This window comes from Acomys russatus, chromosome 1 (genome assembly GCF_903995435.1).
Source record: "Acomys russatus chromosome 1, mAcoRus1.1, whole genome shotgun sequence".
Lineage (NCBI taxonomy): Eukaryota > Metazoa > Chordata > Mammalia > Rodentia > Muridae > Acomys > Acomys russatus.
In genome coordinates, this window is record NC_067137.1 from 122,914,785 (window position 1) to 122,934,430 (window position 19,646).

Genomic DNA, 19,646 nt, shown 5'->3' on the forward strand with positions numbered 1-19,646 from the left:
TCCTAGCTGCCATCATCTTCCCTGTGAGTTTGGGGCAACTATTTCAAAGTTGTTCTTGTATGATTTTCATCTTAGCTTAGTTAAAAGATTGTGTTTACGTTGATTTGTTTAGTGGCGTGGGGATTGCTGGCGCTGTCTCCACAGCCTCACTTCATCTTACATTTATTCCTCCGTAGTTGTAACTGACTGTTTGCCCAGATAATATGTGCACTCCATGCCTTATTTGTGGGGATAACTCCAGTGCCAGCACATCGTAGGCTCTCGGTACACAAACAGTTGTACGTATCAGACAGCTGTCCAGCCACCAGGCTTAGACCAGAGTTGTCTACGTTACATTTTTGACTGAGTGTCTGTGTGAGAAGAGAGACCCCAGGAAACCTGAAGAGGGGGGACCTCTCAGTAGTGAGCGGACTTCTAAGGTAAGGGGCCCACAGGCCAGAGCTTGGCACGTGTGCTTACAATATTTGAGATTGATTAGCAGTCGTGCCATGCTGGATCAAATAAAAAGAGGCTGGAACCAGGGCTTTGTGTAGGAGGTTGATGTAGACACAAGAAAAGTGTCGTTTTTTGTTTTTTTGTTTTTTGTTTTTTATTAAGGAAGATCCCAATCATTCAATTTTATCAATAAAGACTCAGGAACCAGATGCCTGGGGGGAAAGGGGAACCTGCTTGCTCAGAGAGACAGAGAAGGCACCCAGATGACCTTCCTACTCAGCTCACGTCTCAGAGGAAAACTCCCCGAAAGCTCACCAGCTCAGCAGACAGCCCAGGAGGAGAAGGCCAAAGAACCCAAGGCCAATGGCTTGTTAGCTCAAAGCTCAAAAGCCCTCTTCTTTTCCATGCTGTCCTAAATACCCTCCAATGTAAAGTCCTTCCTCCTCTTTAATCCCTGTCAGCTGGCTTCTTGCTCCACCTCTTGACCTAGGGTTAACTTTACCAAATCCTGAGTACAGAAAGCTCTTGGAATAGAGGTGTGTGCTAGGGCTGAACTGTACCAAACAAGGAATGCATGTTTTACAGTTCACAATCTCAGAATTCACAACAGGAACAAATATCCTGCAATAGGAAAGGGCAATACAACAAGTGATAAGAAGGTGACGAGGAAGGAGAAAAGTGAACCCAGGGCTCAAATTTTGTGGTGACAGTGCACCAATTAACTGAGCCATAAAGTACTGTTTCCTTTGTAATGTAGACATTTATCTTGTCACCGAGAACACCGCTTACACACACACACACACACACACACACACACACAGAGAGAGAGAGAGAGAGAGAGAGAGACAGAGACAGAGAGACAGAGACAGAGACACACACAGAGAGTTTACAGTCCCAGCTACTTGGAGAGTTGAGGAAGGAAGGTCGTATCCAAGGCTTACCTTGATAACTTAGTGAGATGCTGTTTCAACTTTTAAAAAAAAAGATTTATTTATTTATTATTATGTATACAGGGCTCTGCCTGCATATATACCTGTAGGCTGGAGGAGAGCATCATATCATATAACAGATGGTTATGAACCACCATGTGGTTGCTGGGAATTGAACTCAGGACCTTTGGAAGAGCAGGCAGTGCTCTTAACCTCTGAGCCTTGTCTCCAGCCCAACTGTTTCAACTTTTAAAAAAATTAAGAGAGCGAGTGACCTGTGAATACAGTTCAGTGGTGAGTGTGAAGCCCCGGGTTCAATCCTCCATTAAAATAATTTTTAAAAAGTACTCGTCTGAATGAAAATGTGAAAACGTGCTTGCCTGAGCCCCAGAGCTCCTTTGGCAAAGACAGCACTGAAGGGACGATATCAGGACGATGGAGAGAACTGAGAGTGACACATTCCCGCTGCCATTGAGTCAGTGGGTGGCGTCATGAGTCAGTGGGTGATGTCATGAGTCAACGGGTGACATCATGAGTCAGCGGGTGACGTCATGACAAATGCCCAGTACGACAGGTAACGGCCATGCAAATGTATAGTTATCAACACATTTTTGTTTAATGAATCTATCATTATTTTTTTCCTGAAAAGCTGTTATCTGGAAAAACATTTTCTTATGCACCTTATATGTTTGTCTTTTTTTTTTTTTTTTAAGCGATTGAACAAGATGATGAAAGAACTGACAAGCACCTAGACGTGACAGAGGCGAGCGGTGACCCTGACCCTCAGGTATGATGCAGTGTTGTACCTTTCTCCATCCAGGGTGGCTACAGGGGGCCAGTATCCACAATGAGACAGTCTTCATTCTGGAGTATATTTAAAGCAAATTGACACCAGTTTCTTTTTTTTCTTTTTTTAAAAATATATTTTATTAATTTATTCATATTAAATCTCAATTGTTATCCCATCCCTTGTATCCTCCCATTCCTCCCTCCCTCCCATTTTCCCCTTACTCCCTCCCCTCCCCTATGACTGTGACTGAGGGGGACCTCCTCCCCCTGTATATGCTCATAGGGTATCAAGTCTCTTCTTGGTAGCCTGCTATCCTTCCTCTGAGTGCCACCAGGCCTCCCCATCCAGGGGATGTGGTCAAATATGGGGCACCAGAGTTCGCGTGAAAGTCAGTCCCCACTCTCTACTCAACTGTGGAAAGTGTCCTGTCCATCGGCTAGACCTGGGTAGGGGGACACTAGTTTCTATTCCTTCTTCCCAGTACATGATAAAACATATCAGTGTAAGCTGTGTGCAGTGCTGCACACCTGTAACCCTAGCACTCAGGCGGATCTCTGTAAGTTCGAGGCCAGCCTGGTCTACAAAGTGAGTCCAGGACAGCCAAGGCTACGCAGAGAAACCCTGTTTCAAAAAAGCAAAATATAGTGTGTGTGTGTGTGTGTGTGTGTGTGTGTGTGTGTGTGTGTGTGTACACAAAGAATGTCCGTTGCTTTTGAAAACTTTGGGCATACGAAGAAGTCATATTCCTTGTAGGTTTTCTACCTACCAAAGAACCCCAATGCCCCGTCACACATGTTGATGTCTTCCCTTTTCCTGTTAACATTGTCTCTTTCTGCCTGAGAAACTGCCTATTTCTGTGCTGAATTGTGTGGGCAGAGTGAAGAGAGTGTTTACACTCGGGTTTGTATACAAAGTCCTTCTTCCATTTCTGTTGCCTTTGGTGTGCCCCTTAACTGCTATAAATTCTGTAAATTCTTGTAAGGCAGCACCCACTGTGCATGGTTTTCAGGTGCATAAAATGTGTTTTAGGAGGTTGCAGGGAAGCGGTGTGAAAAATGCCCACGAAGGCTGAATGTGTAGCTCAGAGGTAGAGTGTGTGCCCAGCACGAGGGCCTGATTCTGTCTGCAGTGCTGCAAGAAAACAAAGCCAGTAGCCAGACTGCACCAAACAGCCGAGCAAGTAAACACACCCGGAAACCTACCGTCCTAGTGCACAGCGTCCAACAGCGTACTACTGTGGGCTCTGCCTCCTGGCCTGAGAGGTGGCTCAGGAGCTATGTCTGGTGACTTACAACCTCCGTCACTCCAGCTCCAAGGGATGAGGACCCTCTTCTGCCTTCTGTGCCACCTGCACTCATGTGCACACACCCACACACAGATATGCACTCATAAACTCAGTTTTAAAAAAATTTTTTTAATACTGAAAAATTTACTTTTGTGACAAAGCTACCTGAATTCCTTTAACTCCTTGCCTTGGGAAAGGTGATTCTCCTGCAGCCGCACGTCCTTCTCTATGACAAAGTAAGTGCAGAAACCTAGACACCCAACACACACACATTGGACGCTTCTCTGAGTCTTTGTCGTTGTTGTTGTTGTGGGTGATGATGATGACGACGACGACGCACTAAAGCCTTACACCCAGTCCTACAAGGTTATAATTAGCCCTGCTTTACATATGGGGTGGTGAGTAGTGGTCTGGGATTCTGACCCAGGCAGCCTGCTCCTCCGTACTGCTTGCTTTTCACCACTACGCAAACTGCCTTTCTGCCATCTACAGAGTGCGGACAATCTTACTGAAATTAGGTGGTGTTTTTGAGTATTAAGTGAAGAAAGGAAAGGAGAGGGAAGGAAGGAGGGGAGCCAGGGAAGGAGGGTGAGGAAGTACTGAGTTTAACTTGCACCGCAGAAATTGACCAGGATGGTGCATATCTCAACACTGCGGAAGTGAAGACTGAGGTCACAGGTTCAATGTCATTCATGTTGGAGAACCGATGTGAGGCCACTGGTCGGTCCATAGACCTCATCTCCAAAGGCAAAAGCCAAAAGGCAGAAAATCATACAGTGAATTTCTCTTCCAACTTTTAATTTTTAATGTATTAAAACATATTGCATAATAATCAATTAGAATGTATTTGGGCGTACTGAATTTATGGCCAGTAGAATTTGTGCTGTGATTTGTTATTAAAAACAGGCTTTCACAAAAGGTGGAAACTTGGTTTAACTTCTCTTGGTAACAACTTTTACATTGTGATTTGCTCTGTTGTTCTAGAAAAAGTGATTTGTGTGTGTGAAAGAATGCGTATGGTGGAGTGTGTGTGTGTGTGTGTGTGTGTGCGTGTGTGTGCGCGCGCGTGCTCACCTATATGCCCGTGGAGGCCTGAGACGAGGCCTTTCACTGAACGTGGAGCTAGGTTGGCGTCTTAGGTGTGCACATGGTCTGATACTCATCACGAGCACCGGGCACTTGAGCTTCGGTCCTTACGCATGTGCAGCAAATGCTCTTACTGCTGAGCCATCTCCCCAGCCCAGAAAAAGTGAATTTTAGTGTTAAGGTACCACAGTCATTGTTTTAAAATGGGAAGATGGCTCATTTGTCCTCTATGTGTCCTTTTCTAAAGGATGCCTGCCCATGTTTCAGTTTCACTCCCAAGGGAGCGGACTCGACATGAGTCCGTTCATAGAGGAAACAGACTTTTCATTGGCGTTGGTAACACTGCTCATACTGGAACCCATAAGAATAGCTTTAATTATACATTACAGAAAATGTTTTTCTTCCAAGAGAGACCTTGAAATAGGCTCTTAAATAATTCTTCTGACAGTCACACATTAATTCTCTCTCTTTTTCTGGCTTAGCAGCATTAGATAAACTGTTTATAATTAATTTCACATAGATAAATTAAACAGACCATGAACATGAAAGTCTGGATCAAGGGCTCCTAGTTATTTTGCCTGTTTGTCCCTAGCAAAGCTCCCAAGATATATTAATAAATTCATGGGTTTCTTGAATTAAATCACTAAATTACAAAGCCGTGAAAGGGACCCCGAGAACATCTGGTTTTATGTTGTGTTTCCAAGTTCACTATCTCATGAACCATGGTAATCTGTGATCTCTCTGGGCTGAAAGACACCCCCCCCCCCAGGGAATAAAGTGCCACCCAGAAACTTCGCTGAACACCCCCCATAGTGATTTTGTAAGGAGTGATCTAGAATTATCTAATGAAAATATTAGTACACCAAAAAAATTAAATAGAAGCTAGAAAACCAAGACAGCAATATCTTTCTTTAATAAAACATGAAACAAGTATAAAAGTTAAATTAATCTGAAACATAATTTTTAAACTAATAACATTGTTATTTAAAATGCAAGATGCAAATATTTGATTCCTGCACCCATGTGTTTGATTCAGATAAAACTGTTTCCTTATTTAAAAAAAAAAAAAAAAGCCTGTATTTAGGATCCTCATCATGAGATGAAGAGTTTCCTGACAAATTGTGTTTTTGTGAAAACTAAAAACAGAGCCAGAACCTTTCATCCCCCCCTGTGCTCTGCCACTGAAGCAGGTCACAGTTATTTACAGAGCCCTGCCTGGGACTCTCGGTCCTTGCCGGGGTCCATCCACTGTGTTCACACAGTGGCTCCCAGCACTCCCAGCTGGGCCCATCCCTGCCTGGTCCGGGACACACATTCCCTTTGTTGCCTTGCATTCTATCTGTTGGTTAGTGGGCTGTCAACATCTCCACTACAGTAGCAGACAGTGAACCACTGAGGGTGACGTGGAACAGAAAGAATTGTCAGAGGTAAGACCAGAAGAATTCTCTAGATGCCAGACATTTCTCTTCTGCTTAGAAATAGAACCTTTAAAGAATGCTAATCAACAAGATAGACAAATCCTTAGCCAAACTAACTAAAAGGCAGAGAGAGAATATCTAAATTAATAAAATCAGAAGTGAACAGGGAAGGGCAGATAACAACAGGCACAGAGGAAATCCAAAAAAGTCACTAGTCTTACTTCAAAAAGCTGTACTCTACAAAATTGGAAAATCTAAAAGAAATGGAAATTTTTCTTTTGTTGTTTCTTGCTTTGTTATTTGAAACAGGGTTTCTCTGTGTAGCCCTGGCTGTCCCAGAACTTGCTCTGTAGGCCAGGCTGGCCTTGAACTCACAGAGATCTGCCTGCCTCTGCCTCCCAAATGCTGGGATTAAAGGCATGTGCCACCATTGCCTACGGAAAGATTTCTTGATAGGTACCCCTTAGCAAAGTTAAATCAAGAACAGATAAACAATTTAAGTAGACCTATTACCCTTAAGGAAATAGAAGCAGGCATTAAAAGTCTCCCAACAACAACAACAAAGCCCAAGGTCAAACGGTTTTAGTACAGAATTGTACCAGACTTTCAAATAAAGTCTAATACCAATACTCCTCAAATTATTCCACAGAATAGAAACAAAAGGAACATTGCCAAGTTCATTTTATGAAGCCACAGTCACCTTGGTAACTAAACCACACAAAGACTCAATAAAGAAGGAGAATTTCAGACTTATTTTCCTCATGGACATTGATGTAAAAACACTCAATAATTATTTGCAGGTAGACACACCCCCCCACGGAGTTTCCTTGTGCCCCCACCACACGAGGAGGGTACTTGGTGCCGTTTCTTCCCTTCTGCTCTCCATTGCGTTGATTGAAAACACATCTTCATGATTGGACCATGTATTTGGCACCATCTCAGATTATAGGGCCTACTAAAATTCTGACAAGCAAGAAATAGGCCCTTAGGAGGAAGGCTAGGGTGGTAAAGCATTTTAAGAGTAAAAAAAAAAAAAAAAAAAAAAATCAAACGGCCCCTAGTGATGCTCTGTCTAGGTCAGTGGTTCTCAGCTGTGGGTCGTGACCTCTTTTGGGGATTGCCTGTCAGATATCCCCCATGTCAGGTGTTTATCTACATTACGATTCATCATAGCAGCAAAAGTTACAGTTATGAAGTAGCCACGAGATAATTTTTATGGTTGGGGGTTGTCACACAGGAGGAGCAGGGTGGCAGCATCGGGCGGGAAGCGGGAGCCACTTCTGTGAGCATCACTGGACATAGCCTAGCCCCATCTGCTTACCCAGCACCCCTTGCTGCTCCAGCATGTAACCCGCAGCGCTCAGTAGTTGCAATGCAAAGCCTGAGACGGTCACTTGTCAGGCCTGGTGTGGACATTGTGCTAGCATTCACCGCGCGGATGTTTGCTATGTGCCTTTGCTTCTAGTCCCACCGGCACCTCCTCCCCAGATCCCTACTCTTTAGTCAGTAACTTCTCGGAAAAAAGGACATGCCCACCTGCAGGTCGCCTCCTGTCCCAGAGGGTGGAACATCGGTGTTTACATTCTCCCCGCCTCCCCCACCCTCCTTCCCCCTCTCTTCTCCTGTGGTCAAATTTCCCTGTGTGGTAGATGATTTCTAACAGAGATAAACATGCTCCAGTGTCACCCTCATCATCTCAATTCCATCGAGCCAGCAAAACTTCCCGTTCTTGCCGGTCTTCAGCGGGGGTGGAGGGTGGGGGTGGGGAGGCATCTACCACACGGTCCACCCCCCTTCCGCCCCTTGGGATTCTCTTGTTGGCTGCGTGATGGCGAACCTGCCCCCTAACCACCTGAAAATTGTTTGGAAGCGTCTCACCCGGATGCTCTGGCTGGCGGGAGGCTGGCAGATTCTTAACCCCACCAACTGGAAGCCAGGGAGCTGCAGGCTCTTCTTGTCTCCAGATTCTCTGCATCCTCCCATTTCCTTTTTTCTTTTGTTTGTTTTTCGAGACAGGGTTTCTCTGTGTAGCCTTGGCTGTCCTGGACTCACTTTGTAGACCAGGCTGGCCTCGAACTCACAGCGATCCGCCTGCCTCTGCCTCCCGAGTGCTGGGATTAAAGGCGTGCACCACCACGCCCGGTGTCTTCCCATTTCTAGACACTGCACTCAGCTCTTTGGTTTCTGTCCTAGCATACAACCAGAACAATGCGGCCTGTACTCTGGACGGCCCCGGCCCCGTACCCCACCCTCACCTTTGCTTTTAAACCTACAGACTGCCAATCCCCACCCCTAAGGGTCCTTCAAGTAGGCACCTCCCTTCTATACGCCCCAAATATTTACAAATATTTGGGAAGCTCTCAAACAGTGTCTGCTGGTGCTACTTTGGAAGTGCAACCAGATGCCCATCAAGTCTTATCGCTTCCGCTGCCTCAAGCTCCCAGGCGCATCCTGGGTGAAAACTAATCTTCATGGTCTGCTGGTCCCAGCGTCCTCATCTTCCCCACTGCACGCAGCTGTCCTCTAAACTGTAAATCCCTTTGTGGGAATCCTCTGCTCAAGCCATTCCAAAAAGTTTCATATTGTTCAGGAATCCAAACTTTTTATTTATAGGCAAAACACTGTCATATATATATATATATATATATATATATATATATATATATATATATATATATATTTAATTGATACATTATTTTTTAAAGATTTATTTATTTATTTATCACATATACAGTGTTCTGCCTGATGTTTGTCTGCACACCAGAAGAGGGCACCAGATCACATTATAGATGGTTGTGAGCCACCATGTGGTTGCTGGGATTTGAACTCAGGACCTCTGGAAGAGCAGACAGTGTTCTTGACTGCTGAGCCATCCCTCCAGCCCCACGGTCATATATTTTAATATTATTCGTTGTATTACAGATTAGTTAATACCAAATTTAAATACAACATATTTTATAACATCTGATAGGATATCATTAGCTCATATCTTAACTAAGAAACATGATTACTTTTTAAGTAACAGCTTATTTTAATGAAGACTAATTATTATAACTCCCATTATTAAACTAAAATTTACATCCTGTGACGTCTGTAATTTCTGGGGTTTTTTATTATTATTCAAAGCAGTATTAACTTGTTGATGCAAGGTGCCAAATGTTCAATGTCCTAATTTTCTCCTCCAAAAAGCAGAGAACATGATTCTTTAGTTCATTGCTGTGTGGATCTTCGTAATTCATTTACTTAATTTTAAAACTTAAATTGAATGTATTTATCTTTGGCAATACAAAGTATATACAGTAGGTATGACTAATATTAGGCAAAATTCTTTTCCAGGCTAACATGAATCTATTTTTAATTGAAACACATATACACACATAAACACACACAAACACACACACACACAAACATCTGTCTGACTATATATATATGTAATGTTTGTGTATGTGTACATATATATATGCATGTGGTATTTCAGTGTATTTATATATTCTATAAGTTGAAATCAGGATGAACATACTTATTTAAACATTTTTTATTTATTTATGATAGAAACTTTCAAAACATATTACCCCTGCTTTAGGAAACATGTTCATTAGTGTGATCTACAGTCACTTCATAGAGCTGTATTTTATTTTATTTTTAGCTTTTTTTTTTCTACTTTTCTTGAAAATAGGGTTTTTATACAATATATTCTGATTACAACCCCTCAACTTCTCCAAGATCCTCCCCACTGCTCCTCCTATCTGATTTCACATTCTGTCTCTTGTTAAAAAAACAAAACAAAACAAAAGTCAACTAGTCAGATAGTGGTAGTGATGCTTTTAATCCCAGCACTCAGAAGGCAGACGCAGGTGATCTCAGTGAGTTCAAGGCCAGCCTGGTACAGAGCAACTTCCAGGATAGTCAGGGCTACACAGAGAAACCCTATCTCAAAAAGCAAAAACAAAAACAAAAACAAAAAAACCAAACAGGCATCTAAAAGATAAAATAAGGTAAAACAAAACTGCCATATGTGGTGGCACATGCTATAATCCCAACACTCAGGGAGGCAGAAGCAGGCAGATCTCTGTGAGTTCGAGGCCAACCTGGTCTACAAAATGAGTCCAGGACAGCCAAGGCTACAAAGAAAAACCTTGTCTCGAAAAACTGAAAACAACAACAACAACAACAATAATAATAATAATACCAACACCACCAAACAAACCAGAATGTGACAAAGGAAACAGAAGAAAAAGCCAAAGAAAAGTACAATAAACACATATAGATGCAGAGACACAATCTGTACACACGGGACTCCCAGAAAAACAGAAAACTGGAAGCCGTAGCATATATGCAAAGGACCTGTAAGGCTTTTGAAAATATTGTCGGCCGTCTGCTGCTGGGCGTGAGGCCTGCCCTGAAGAGTGGTTTGTCCCCAGTGAGACTCCCTTGAAGAGAACTAGTTTTTCATACGCAAGCGGTTATCAGTTAGAGATAGCTTCTGGGTTAGGGATGGCTGCTGTGTCCACTTCTCCAGACCGTGCTGTCCCTGTGCCTGCTGCCACGGTCTGCTGAGTTGATAGATGCGTCCGTTCTGCTGTGTGTAGGAGGCCTTGCTTCCTTGGTGCCCTCCGTCTTCTCTGGCTCCTAAAATCTTCCTGCCTCCTCTTCCGTGCCTCCTCTTCCTGAGCCCTGAGGGGAGGGGTTGGTTACAAACATCCGTTTAGGACTATAAACTCTTTATATAGCCTGTAAGAAAGCCATGTGTCTGGACCCTGCACCTCACTGGCCATCTCAGTGGCTGTCCCCTTGCCGGTTCGGCCCTACCGTGATGATGTGCCAAGCCTGTGGGCCCCTGCTCCTCTGCTTAAAGCACACTTCCTCTGCATGTTGGCATCATCTTCCCCAGCTTCTTCTGAGTCTCTATTCAAATGCCACCTTATTAGGAAATCTGATTAAATGGGGGCCTCTGTCCCCTCTTTTTTAAACCTAATACAGGCTTTTTCTTGTTTATTATTTATTTGTTTGTTTGTTTATTATGTATACAATGTTTCACCTGCATGTCAGAAGAGGGCACCAGATCTCAGGATAGATGGTTGTGAACCTCCATGTGGTTTCTGGGAATTGAACTCAGAACCTTTGGAAGAGCAACCAGTGCTCTTAACCTCAGAGCCATCTCTCCAGCCCCCCTCTGTCCCTTTTTACTTCATTTTCCTTCCTGTTCTATACCATCCAGTATTTCTATTTGTGTGTGTGTGTGTGTGTGTGTGTGTGTGTGTGTGTGCGCGCATGTATGTGTGTATATATCTCTGTGTGTATATATGTTTATCTCTGTAAGTGTGTGTGTGTGTGTGTGTGTGTGTGGTATGTGTGTGTGGTATGTCTGTGGTGTGTATGTATGTGGGTGTGTGTCTGTGGGGTGTGTGTCTGTGTGTGTTAGTCTTTTTTCCTCTGTTGAACACAAACTCCCAGGATGTGAGGGACTTTGAGGAGTTTAATTCTGCAGCCTCAGGATTTATTGTTGGTGTTTATCAAAGTCTCTTGAATGATGTATAAAAATAGACAACTCGAAATATGTATCTGGAGAATTTCAAATGATTGCAGTAAAGATGTTTAATACTAGGAAGACTGTGTTAGTGGATAAGGGAACACTGTGCTCATGGATTGACATGAAATAACGTCAAGAGTTATCTAGGGTGGTATGGGACTTTCCAGAAGTTCTGGCTATCCACCATGTACAGGATGTCTTAAGATAAGATGAGGTCCTTGTCCAAGGAAACTTAGGAAAGAAACTAAAACATGTGTGAGGAACGTTAGAAGCACAGACTCTCTTCAGTGGGGGAATTCTGCTTGCTGCCCTCTATGGGTCTGCGATGGCTGCTTGGAGAATTTCTTTCCTTCTGAGCCCTTGAGAATAAAGTTGCTGCTTTGCATGTCCAGTGTTGTTTCTGTGATACCCACTGGACAGTGTGGGTGACTTTCAAGACAAGCCATTCAGAGCATGAAGCTTGAACACTCTCTCGAGCCCCCGTCCCCATATTTGGTCACACTACCAAGTATATTCAAATCCTGTAGGTTATGTTGGGTGAATAAACCCAGCGGCTCTGACTAACCCTGCCAAGTTAGCTTCAGGTTTCTTTATTAGACCACACTTTGTTATGTCTGTGTGAACCATTTGGGAAAGAATTTGAGTAGAAATAGTTTATAATGTCTGTGTTAGAGTGGCCTTTTTTTTTTTTTTTTTTTTTCCTGTTCTAAACTCCTATCTATTATTACTACTTTAAGCCCTTCAATATATAAAGAAATGCATGATGCTTAATGGATGTTACTCGGTGCTCATGAGGGCCACTTGTGTTCTTATAGTAATTTTCCAGTTGGGAAAAAAAAAAACCCAAGTCTATCTCCTAATCTTTTTGGTAACTGCGTTTGTCTGTGGAATGACCCGCTGGAACTGAAGAATTGGGAAGTTGTAGACTGTTATTTTTAGGACTCTGTATCACTTCACCGTTTTTGCCAGAGTGGTTCCTGGCTAACTTTCCCATGAATTTTTAACCTTTTGCTAGGCTTTGCTTATGTAACAGGAAACAGGCTGTCAGGAACAAACAAATGCCAGCATATCAGGCACACACGTAGTAGCAAATGATTTAGTTTGCCTTTCCTGCTCTTAGGGTAGGCTGATACGCACTCTGGATCTGAAGTCTCATACGTTAAAATAACGCAGATTTCATTTTGGAAAGGCGAAATCGGTCACGAAAGCCACGACTTAACTCGGGCCACAAGGAAAATGCGCTTATTATGAGGTGAACTTTGCCGTGCTGACATGTCCTGGGACTGTGGATTTAGGTATATCTTCGCTTTTTCTCCAACTCTTAAGGCTGGGGTGATGTGCAAGCTTCGAGAGAGAGATGATACGGGCCGCATCGAGCTGGTCCAGAAGCTGGCAAGAGAAAACTGTCAGTTTCTACAGACGGACAAAAAAGAACTGGAGAAGTCGGAACAAGTAAGCCTTTTCCTCTTGGGGATGTGGGTTTGAGTGAGTGGAAGATGGTCCTGTTTGGTTGCATATATGAAGGCAAGACTATTTTGTCTGTAATCGTTTAAGACTTTATCTCTGTGGAGCATCGCTGGTAAAGATTGATTCTCTGCGCTCTTAAGCTAGTGGCTTTGGAGCTGGGCTCGTGATGGAACTCCTCTCAGAAATAAGCCCCATGGAAATTTAGACAGCCCCAAATGCATATCTAACATGGCTCTGAGTTCACAGCTTCCTGGCCTTCCATTGGAAATTGTGTCCCATTAAATAATACAGAGAACACAGATTTTTGAAAGAACATTCCAGCGTACTTTTATGTCCACCTTGATCATAGATCTCTTCTCCAAAGGAATGTATCCTGGGTCACTAGAAATAGATAAGGACAGAAAAACAGACTATAGCTGTGGCCGCTGAGGGCGGGTAGGATGGAGACTTCCCAGTAGCTTTCTGAACGCTATGTTCCAACAAGAGTGACATTGTGTGGGTACAGTGAACGCTGGGAGGTTGGGGGGAGGACAAGCTGCCTGGCCCCCTGAAAGCAGTTATTCAGCCGGAGCCGTAGGGCCGAGGGCTGCCCTCCGGCTGGGAAGACAATGTAGCCGCTTTCTTTTGCCACATATGTAACCACTGATTGTTACTGTCCAGGACGGCTGACAAAGGAGAACAGTTCTCTTGACTTTCTCCCAGCAACAAATTCTCTTTCACATCTTATTTTCAAGCCTTTCAGGGGAGAAGAAGCTGCTACCTGTCTTTTTAGCCCCAGGTCCATCTGTACAAATGACAGGGTTTTCCTGAGCAAGGCATGGCTTGGGACCGCCAGGGCTAGCTGTTTAGCTTATTAACACGGACTATTTTCAACAGTTTGGTGGCTAAACGCTGTTAACAGTTGACACCTCGAGTGGCGGGAATGGTAGGATAATTTCAAAGCCTTGAGACTGAGCTTGTTGTAGGGCTAGCTCTTGGCTTTTTAGTTGGACGATTCAGACACCTACCCTTTGCTGGGTATTGCAGGAAAGATCCAGTGCTTGTGAACAGCACCCTGAAGTCTGCCTGAGTCGCAGCCTGAGTCTCACCCAGTCGTACCCTCAGGTTATTCGTTTATCTTACTGTGTAGCTTCAGCTTCCCAAGATGGTATCCCTGTGGATTCATTTCAGTTAGGAGACCAGCAGCCTTCATCATACGCCTTTTGATTTCAAGATGCACTGTGAGCCTTGACTGTTGATGGCGTGAAAGCATGCCATAGTGTAATTTGAGGTGTTCTTCTTTCCTGCTGGCCTTTTAAATGAATTCTGTATCTTACGGGTGACTGCGGATGAGGTGATAGGGCAGAGTTGTTCAACACCAAACGGCAATCTCCTTCCACAGGAACTAGGTTTTAGGCTATGAGGAATCCCAGGCTGCTCACAGGACACCTGTGTTGCCTTGGTTTTGTATTATAACCCAGAATATTGTAGACATGGCGATTCGCATTGTAACTCCCTCTAAACCTTAGAAATGCAAAGCGGGTGCTAGTCATTGGGAAGGCTTTTAAAGGAGCCAGAAATTTCATGTGAAGATTTTCAGTATAGTCTATCATTATTTTCTTTGTTGCTTTTAAACTCTCTAAAATGGAACAGTAATGTTTTTGATAGTTCTTGCGTGAATGTCATGTGACTGGTGCACTCACAGCTCTGAAATGTTTGCATCTGAGAGCAAAATATAAGCACACATTGGAATCATGGCTTTCCCCACGCAGATTTCCTGTGGAGCTTAAAGTAAGGGAAGGTGACTGTCAAGGGCCTTCCTTTCTCACAAGCAAGTGAAAACTCAGCTGCAGTGTGATCCCTGTCTGCAGGATGACACCACTTGAGCCAGTCAGCGCCCAGAGCTGAAACCGATGTGCTGTTCCTGAAAGGAACGGTGGCTTACTAGGTGCCTGTGTTTTTACAGTCATTATCTGAAAATCCCAGTCTTCTGACCTTACTTTAACCTCTCTTGTCTTGAGAATCTGTTGGGACAATACTTTTGCTAAGTTCAGCACCCAGTTTCAGCTTCTTTGCAACCCCGAGCCTCTGCTCTCGCTGGTGGAAGCTCAGCTGGAGCACACAGCACCAGCGGAAACTGCAGCTCACCAGAGTACATCCAAGTTCACAGCTTCCTTGCCTCACTTCCATAGTCCCGACTCAGCCCCGCAACTGCGTGCAGATTTCCTCATCTACCTCTCCTGGCCGAAGTTAGCTAGCCCAACACTTGTGTTAGAGTCCCAACTGCTTACTAGATTATTCTTTTCACTCAACTCTGTTCCCCAGTTCCAGAACACCACTTTCCACCCCTCTCATAAGTATGTGCCCAAACAGGAAAGTAACTCTGTAGGATAACTACTGGGCATGGCATAAACGCAGCAAAACAAAGCCTTTCTGGCCCTTCCTGTCCTATCACAAATCGAAGGGGACTAAAGTCTTCTGAGTGGGCACTTCTAGTGTTATCTTTAAACTGAGAAATGCTATGATTATAAATTCATGCAGTCATAAAATAAAGTTTCACTGTGTACTTATGCCAAGGTCTTTCAGGAGGAAAAATTTTAAAATGCAATGCTGTTTCTCAGTGTAAGTGTTCTATTAGCCAGTCATAGGCAAAACTGACAGCACTTGTTTCTAAGTGTTGACAATTAGGAGAGCTAGCACCGAGTCATTAATTCTTGGAAGAAGTTAACCTCTTATGTGGGCATAGAATGTATGAGTCTCCACTCTGTGGTCGTCTCAGTAGAGGAAAGGGACAAGCAGGAGCTCTGCACTAGTGGTCAGAGAGAAGGGCATGGTGGGGAAGGACAGAGGAACCAGCCACTGGTGAACCCTGCGGAGTGGAAAGGGGTGGCCAGGAAGAAAGGCTGACATGCACCTGTGAGAGACCGAGGAAGCCACCGAGTGAGTCCAGATGAGTCCTTGTGGCCAAGGGACACCATCAAAGAGACCAAGTAACACAGGCAGCCGTGGGCTTTGTCAGATGGCTCTGGCTTCAGTTCAGAGGAATGAGTGGGTGAGGAAGTGGGAAACACTGGCTAGAACCTTCCAGAGTCCTTGCAGTCAGGCGGTGAGAGGTGCCCGCCTGTGGGAACTGAGAAGGCGGTGGATGTTAGATGCTGCATAGGCATGAGACAGAGCTTGACAGTTGGTAACTGAGAATGTGGGTTCTACTTCATAGTTAGTAATCTTTGAAGACTGGCTGTTTCTTGAACACAGTAGAAGTAAGTGTGCTGTTGTTGTTGTTGTATTGTTTATTTCTATCTTTTGAGACAACTCTCACTGTGCGGCTCTGGGTGGCTTCAGATTCATGGTCCTCCAGTCTTACCTCGAGGGCCAGGATTATAGGTCTGTGCCAACACACCTGGCCAGGAGTGCTCTGTCTGTCACCAGGATGATGCTGTCTTTGGGGCTTTGTCCCAAGACAACATGAGTCACTGACCTTGCTTTGTTTTCCTGGGCTATGGTGAAATTGCCTTGGATCTTAATGTATATCTGGTTTATGAATTGCTAGCTGCCTGTTAATATAGAGAACACATAGACTTGTTTTGTTTTGTTTCCAGAACAATCACTTTGAAATATCTAGTTATCCCCCCAGTGAACTGGTCGTTTGGCCAAATGTTGCTGTTTGCTGCAATGCCATCTGCTTTGTTCGGAAGAGGTCGCTATTAATGTTAGGCTTGCTCTTTTGACCTATGTCTTCTGAGTTAGTTTAGCAAATACTGTTGTTCTAGAATGTTCACTTCGTATTCATCTATTCACTAAACTTTTACCCCCTTTGGTTTCTGAGACAAGGTTTCTCTGTGTAGCTTTGGCTGTCCTGGACTCACATTGTAGACCAGACTGGCCTGGAACTCACAGGGATCCACCTGCCTCTGCCTCCCAAGTGCTGGGATTAAAGGCGTGTGCCGCCACCACCCAGCTATTCACTACTCCTCGTGATGCTGGCCTGGTTGTGAAGCAAAGACATCAATACACATAGTGGCTCAGGAGAAAGGATGCACAGAGAACCCACAGAGATACAGATGTGTGAGAGGAGGGGGCTTGGTTACAGCTAGAGACACTAGATCCTCCCCTATAGCAGAGATAAAACTTGACCTTGTTTTTAAAATAAATTTGGGTTTGAATTAAACAATTCTAATTGAAGCCTCTTCCAGTCTGACCGTTTGGAAAACCAAGGGTGGCCATGATTAGGTAGAGCTAGGCTGAGTGAACTCCAGTGTGGCTGTCTTGGGAACTCATCTTCCCTCAGCACTTGTCTTTGGAGTAAGGACACACAGGAACAGGTGACAGGACGCATGCTGTCTCTGAAGAAGAATTCCATGAGACAGGCAGCCCTGGAGGAAGGGGTTAGAATGCTGGAAAGATACCACAGGGAGGCAGGGAAGGAAAGGCAAGGTACTTGGAACTCTGCACATTCTAGTGTCCGTAAAGCGGGTGTCTTGACCTTTCTGCAGACGTGGGTGCCATTTTCTGGAATGCAGGTGTCGTGTTTACCAGAACACTGAGACTGTCTCTCTTGAAACGTCGCTTGTGCTCTGCATACTTTACACTGTGTGTTACACCAGGGGTGGCTCCCGAACCGACTCCCCCCAATGAGGATGCCCACTTGTAGAAAGTGTACATAAGCGATTGTTCAGCTTTCCTGAGGGGCTCTGTCTCCACCCGGCCTCTCCCCACCCAGTTCTCCTCAGTTCCTTTGTTGAGTCTGAGGACCCACCCTACTTCCTTCCCCTTCTCCAGCTCACTCATGAGATGTGGGTGGGAAGGGGACTTGGCTCACTCTGAAGCTGAGGCTTGGCATGCTCTACGCCAGGGAAAGCTCGCTATCACTCCCCCTGGGCCGGAATTTCCTTTACCCCTGTTTCCTGCAGCCTCATCCTGCAATTCTGCAGATGTCAAAGGGCCTCCTTGTCTAAGGAACTGCTGAGCAGTGCATGGCTTAAAGTAGCCTGATGGCTGTCACTCTCATATTACACACCCAAAGCTGGTTTCTGTGACTTTGCTTCATTTAAAAAGTAGGGCTAAATGTAGGGTGACAATGTTTTTACTCTCTATAAAATACAGGAAAGGGAAGGGTCGTTTTACCACACAGTTTGAATTCAAATTTTCACTCGATATCTAGGTGAGAATAATTTCAAATAATCTAATCAGTATTTAAAGCTTTTCATTAAAATGATTTAACCCAAAAAGTACTTAAATGGAAATAGAAATTTCTAGCATCGTTGTTTATACTAAACGCCAGACTTCAGATGTAATAGTGACGTCTTCAGACCTTAAGTTGCCCATCTATAAAACAGAAGTTACCACACTGAAATCATGTCACTTTTCTTGGTAACAAAAATCCTGACTTTGGGCTTGGGTTGGTACTAATACGGCCTTTTCATAGAAAACGGACCTCCTTGAGAGAACTATTTTGATGATCCATTTTGAATCAATATCAGTCTGGTCACAGAGTGACACATTTTTTTTTTCTCTCAAGAAGTTTACGATCTAGATTTTGAAGAACACAGACCCCTTCAAGGCCGTGGTTTAGTGAGGTCTCGGTAGCTCCATCCACAGGCGTTGAGGAGAGCCATAACCCAGCAAACACGTTTCACAGCGGTCATGTTTGACTACCCACTTAGGAGCAAGACCTAGACTGTTTTTTGTTTTTGTTTTTGTTTTTTGTTTTGGTTCCCCCCCCCCCCCAAACAGGAGCTAGACTACCAGTGTGTCTCAGGGCTGCCTCGTGTGTCTGGTGCAGCCATCTGCTCATTAACTGTTGTTTCAGCTTCTCAGAAGAAGCTCGTTGCAAAGTCTGCCCCTCCCCCCCGCCTTATATTAGCTTCAGTGTTTTTAAGAGAGAGAACTTTTATTATTATGTTTTTTGTTGTTGTTGTTGTTGTTTTTCTGAATATGTTCATGTTTGTTTTGAAAGCCAAGATAAGAGAGCGGATCCTGGCTCCGTTGGCTTGATTTATCAAGCTCCTGTTGTCAAAGAATCTCCCCCCCCCCCATTCTGCATAAGTGTTCCCTAAGTTTATTAGGTTCTTGTAAATTAAGATAGCCACATCATCTCCACCGTGGCTAGGAAATAATTAAAACAATGTGTTGAAAACCGGATTTTTATTTATTTATTAATTTATTTTTCTATTGTGTCCCTTGGCCCTGCTCCCGTGGCAGCTCTTCCTGAAACTTTGGCGATGCTACAGTGGCCCCGCCTTCTCCACTTTCAAGTGTGATGAGCTAAACTAACATAATTACATCAGTACCTCATAACACTACGGCTCCTTGGCAGATTGGTTTCATTTAGGTGTGCAGGGGACCCTTGAAGAGAGACGGTTGTGGAGAAGATGCACAGGCCAGTGGAGGTCCTATAAGAGCTATGTGCCGGTGAAGGAAGGCAGAGAAGAGCTAGGGGAGAGTTGCAGGTGTGTGAGCACTATGAATAGAGACTTCAGATAGTCAGAAGAGACACACAGACTTCCCCAGGAGGAAGGCAGAATATAAATAGGTGGAAGTGTAGAGGGATGAGGAGGGCTGGGCGTGGCAACCAACTGTAGGAGCAGAGACATGGCCACAGCGTCAGGTGCCTGGCATTGGTAGGTCCCAGTGACAAAGATCTGAGGGTGTAGGACCTTGTGAGTTGGGCCTAATGTTTATAACAACACGGATATTCATCTTAGGACACCGAGCTGGGGAAAACACT

At 44.3% G+C, this 19,646-nt stretch overlaps 1 protein-coding gene across 1 annotated transcript in view; it reads left to right on the forward strand.

The window, feature by feature from the left end:
- Positions 1–19,646, forward strand: part of Rapgef5 (Rap guanine nucleotide exchange factor 5) — a 226,534-nt gene that overhangs the window by 116,192 nt on the left and 90,696 nt on the right. Inside the window, exons 8-9 of the mRNA XM_051152513.1 lie at positions 2,078–2,151; positions 12,800–12,925. Of these exons, the coding sequence (XP_051008470.1) occupies positions 2,078–2,151; positions 12,800–12,925 (200 nt within the window). The remainder of the gene's footprint in view (positions 1–2,077; positions 2,152–12,799; positions 12,926–19,646) is intronic.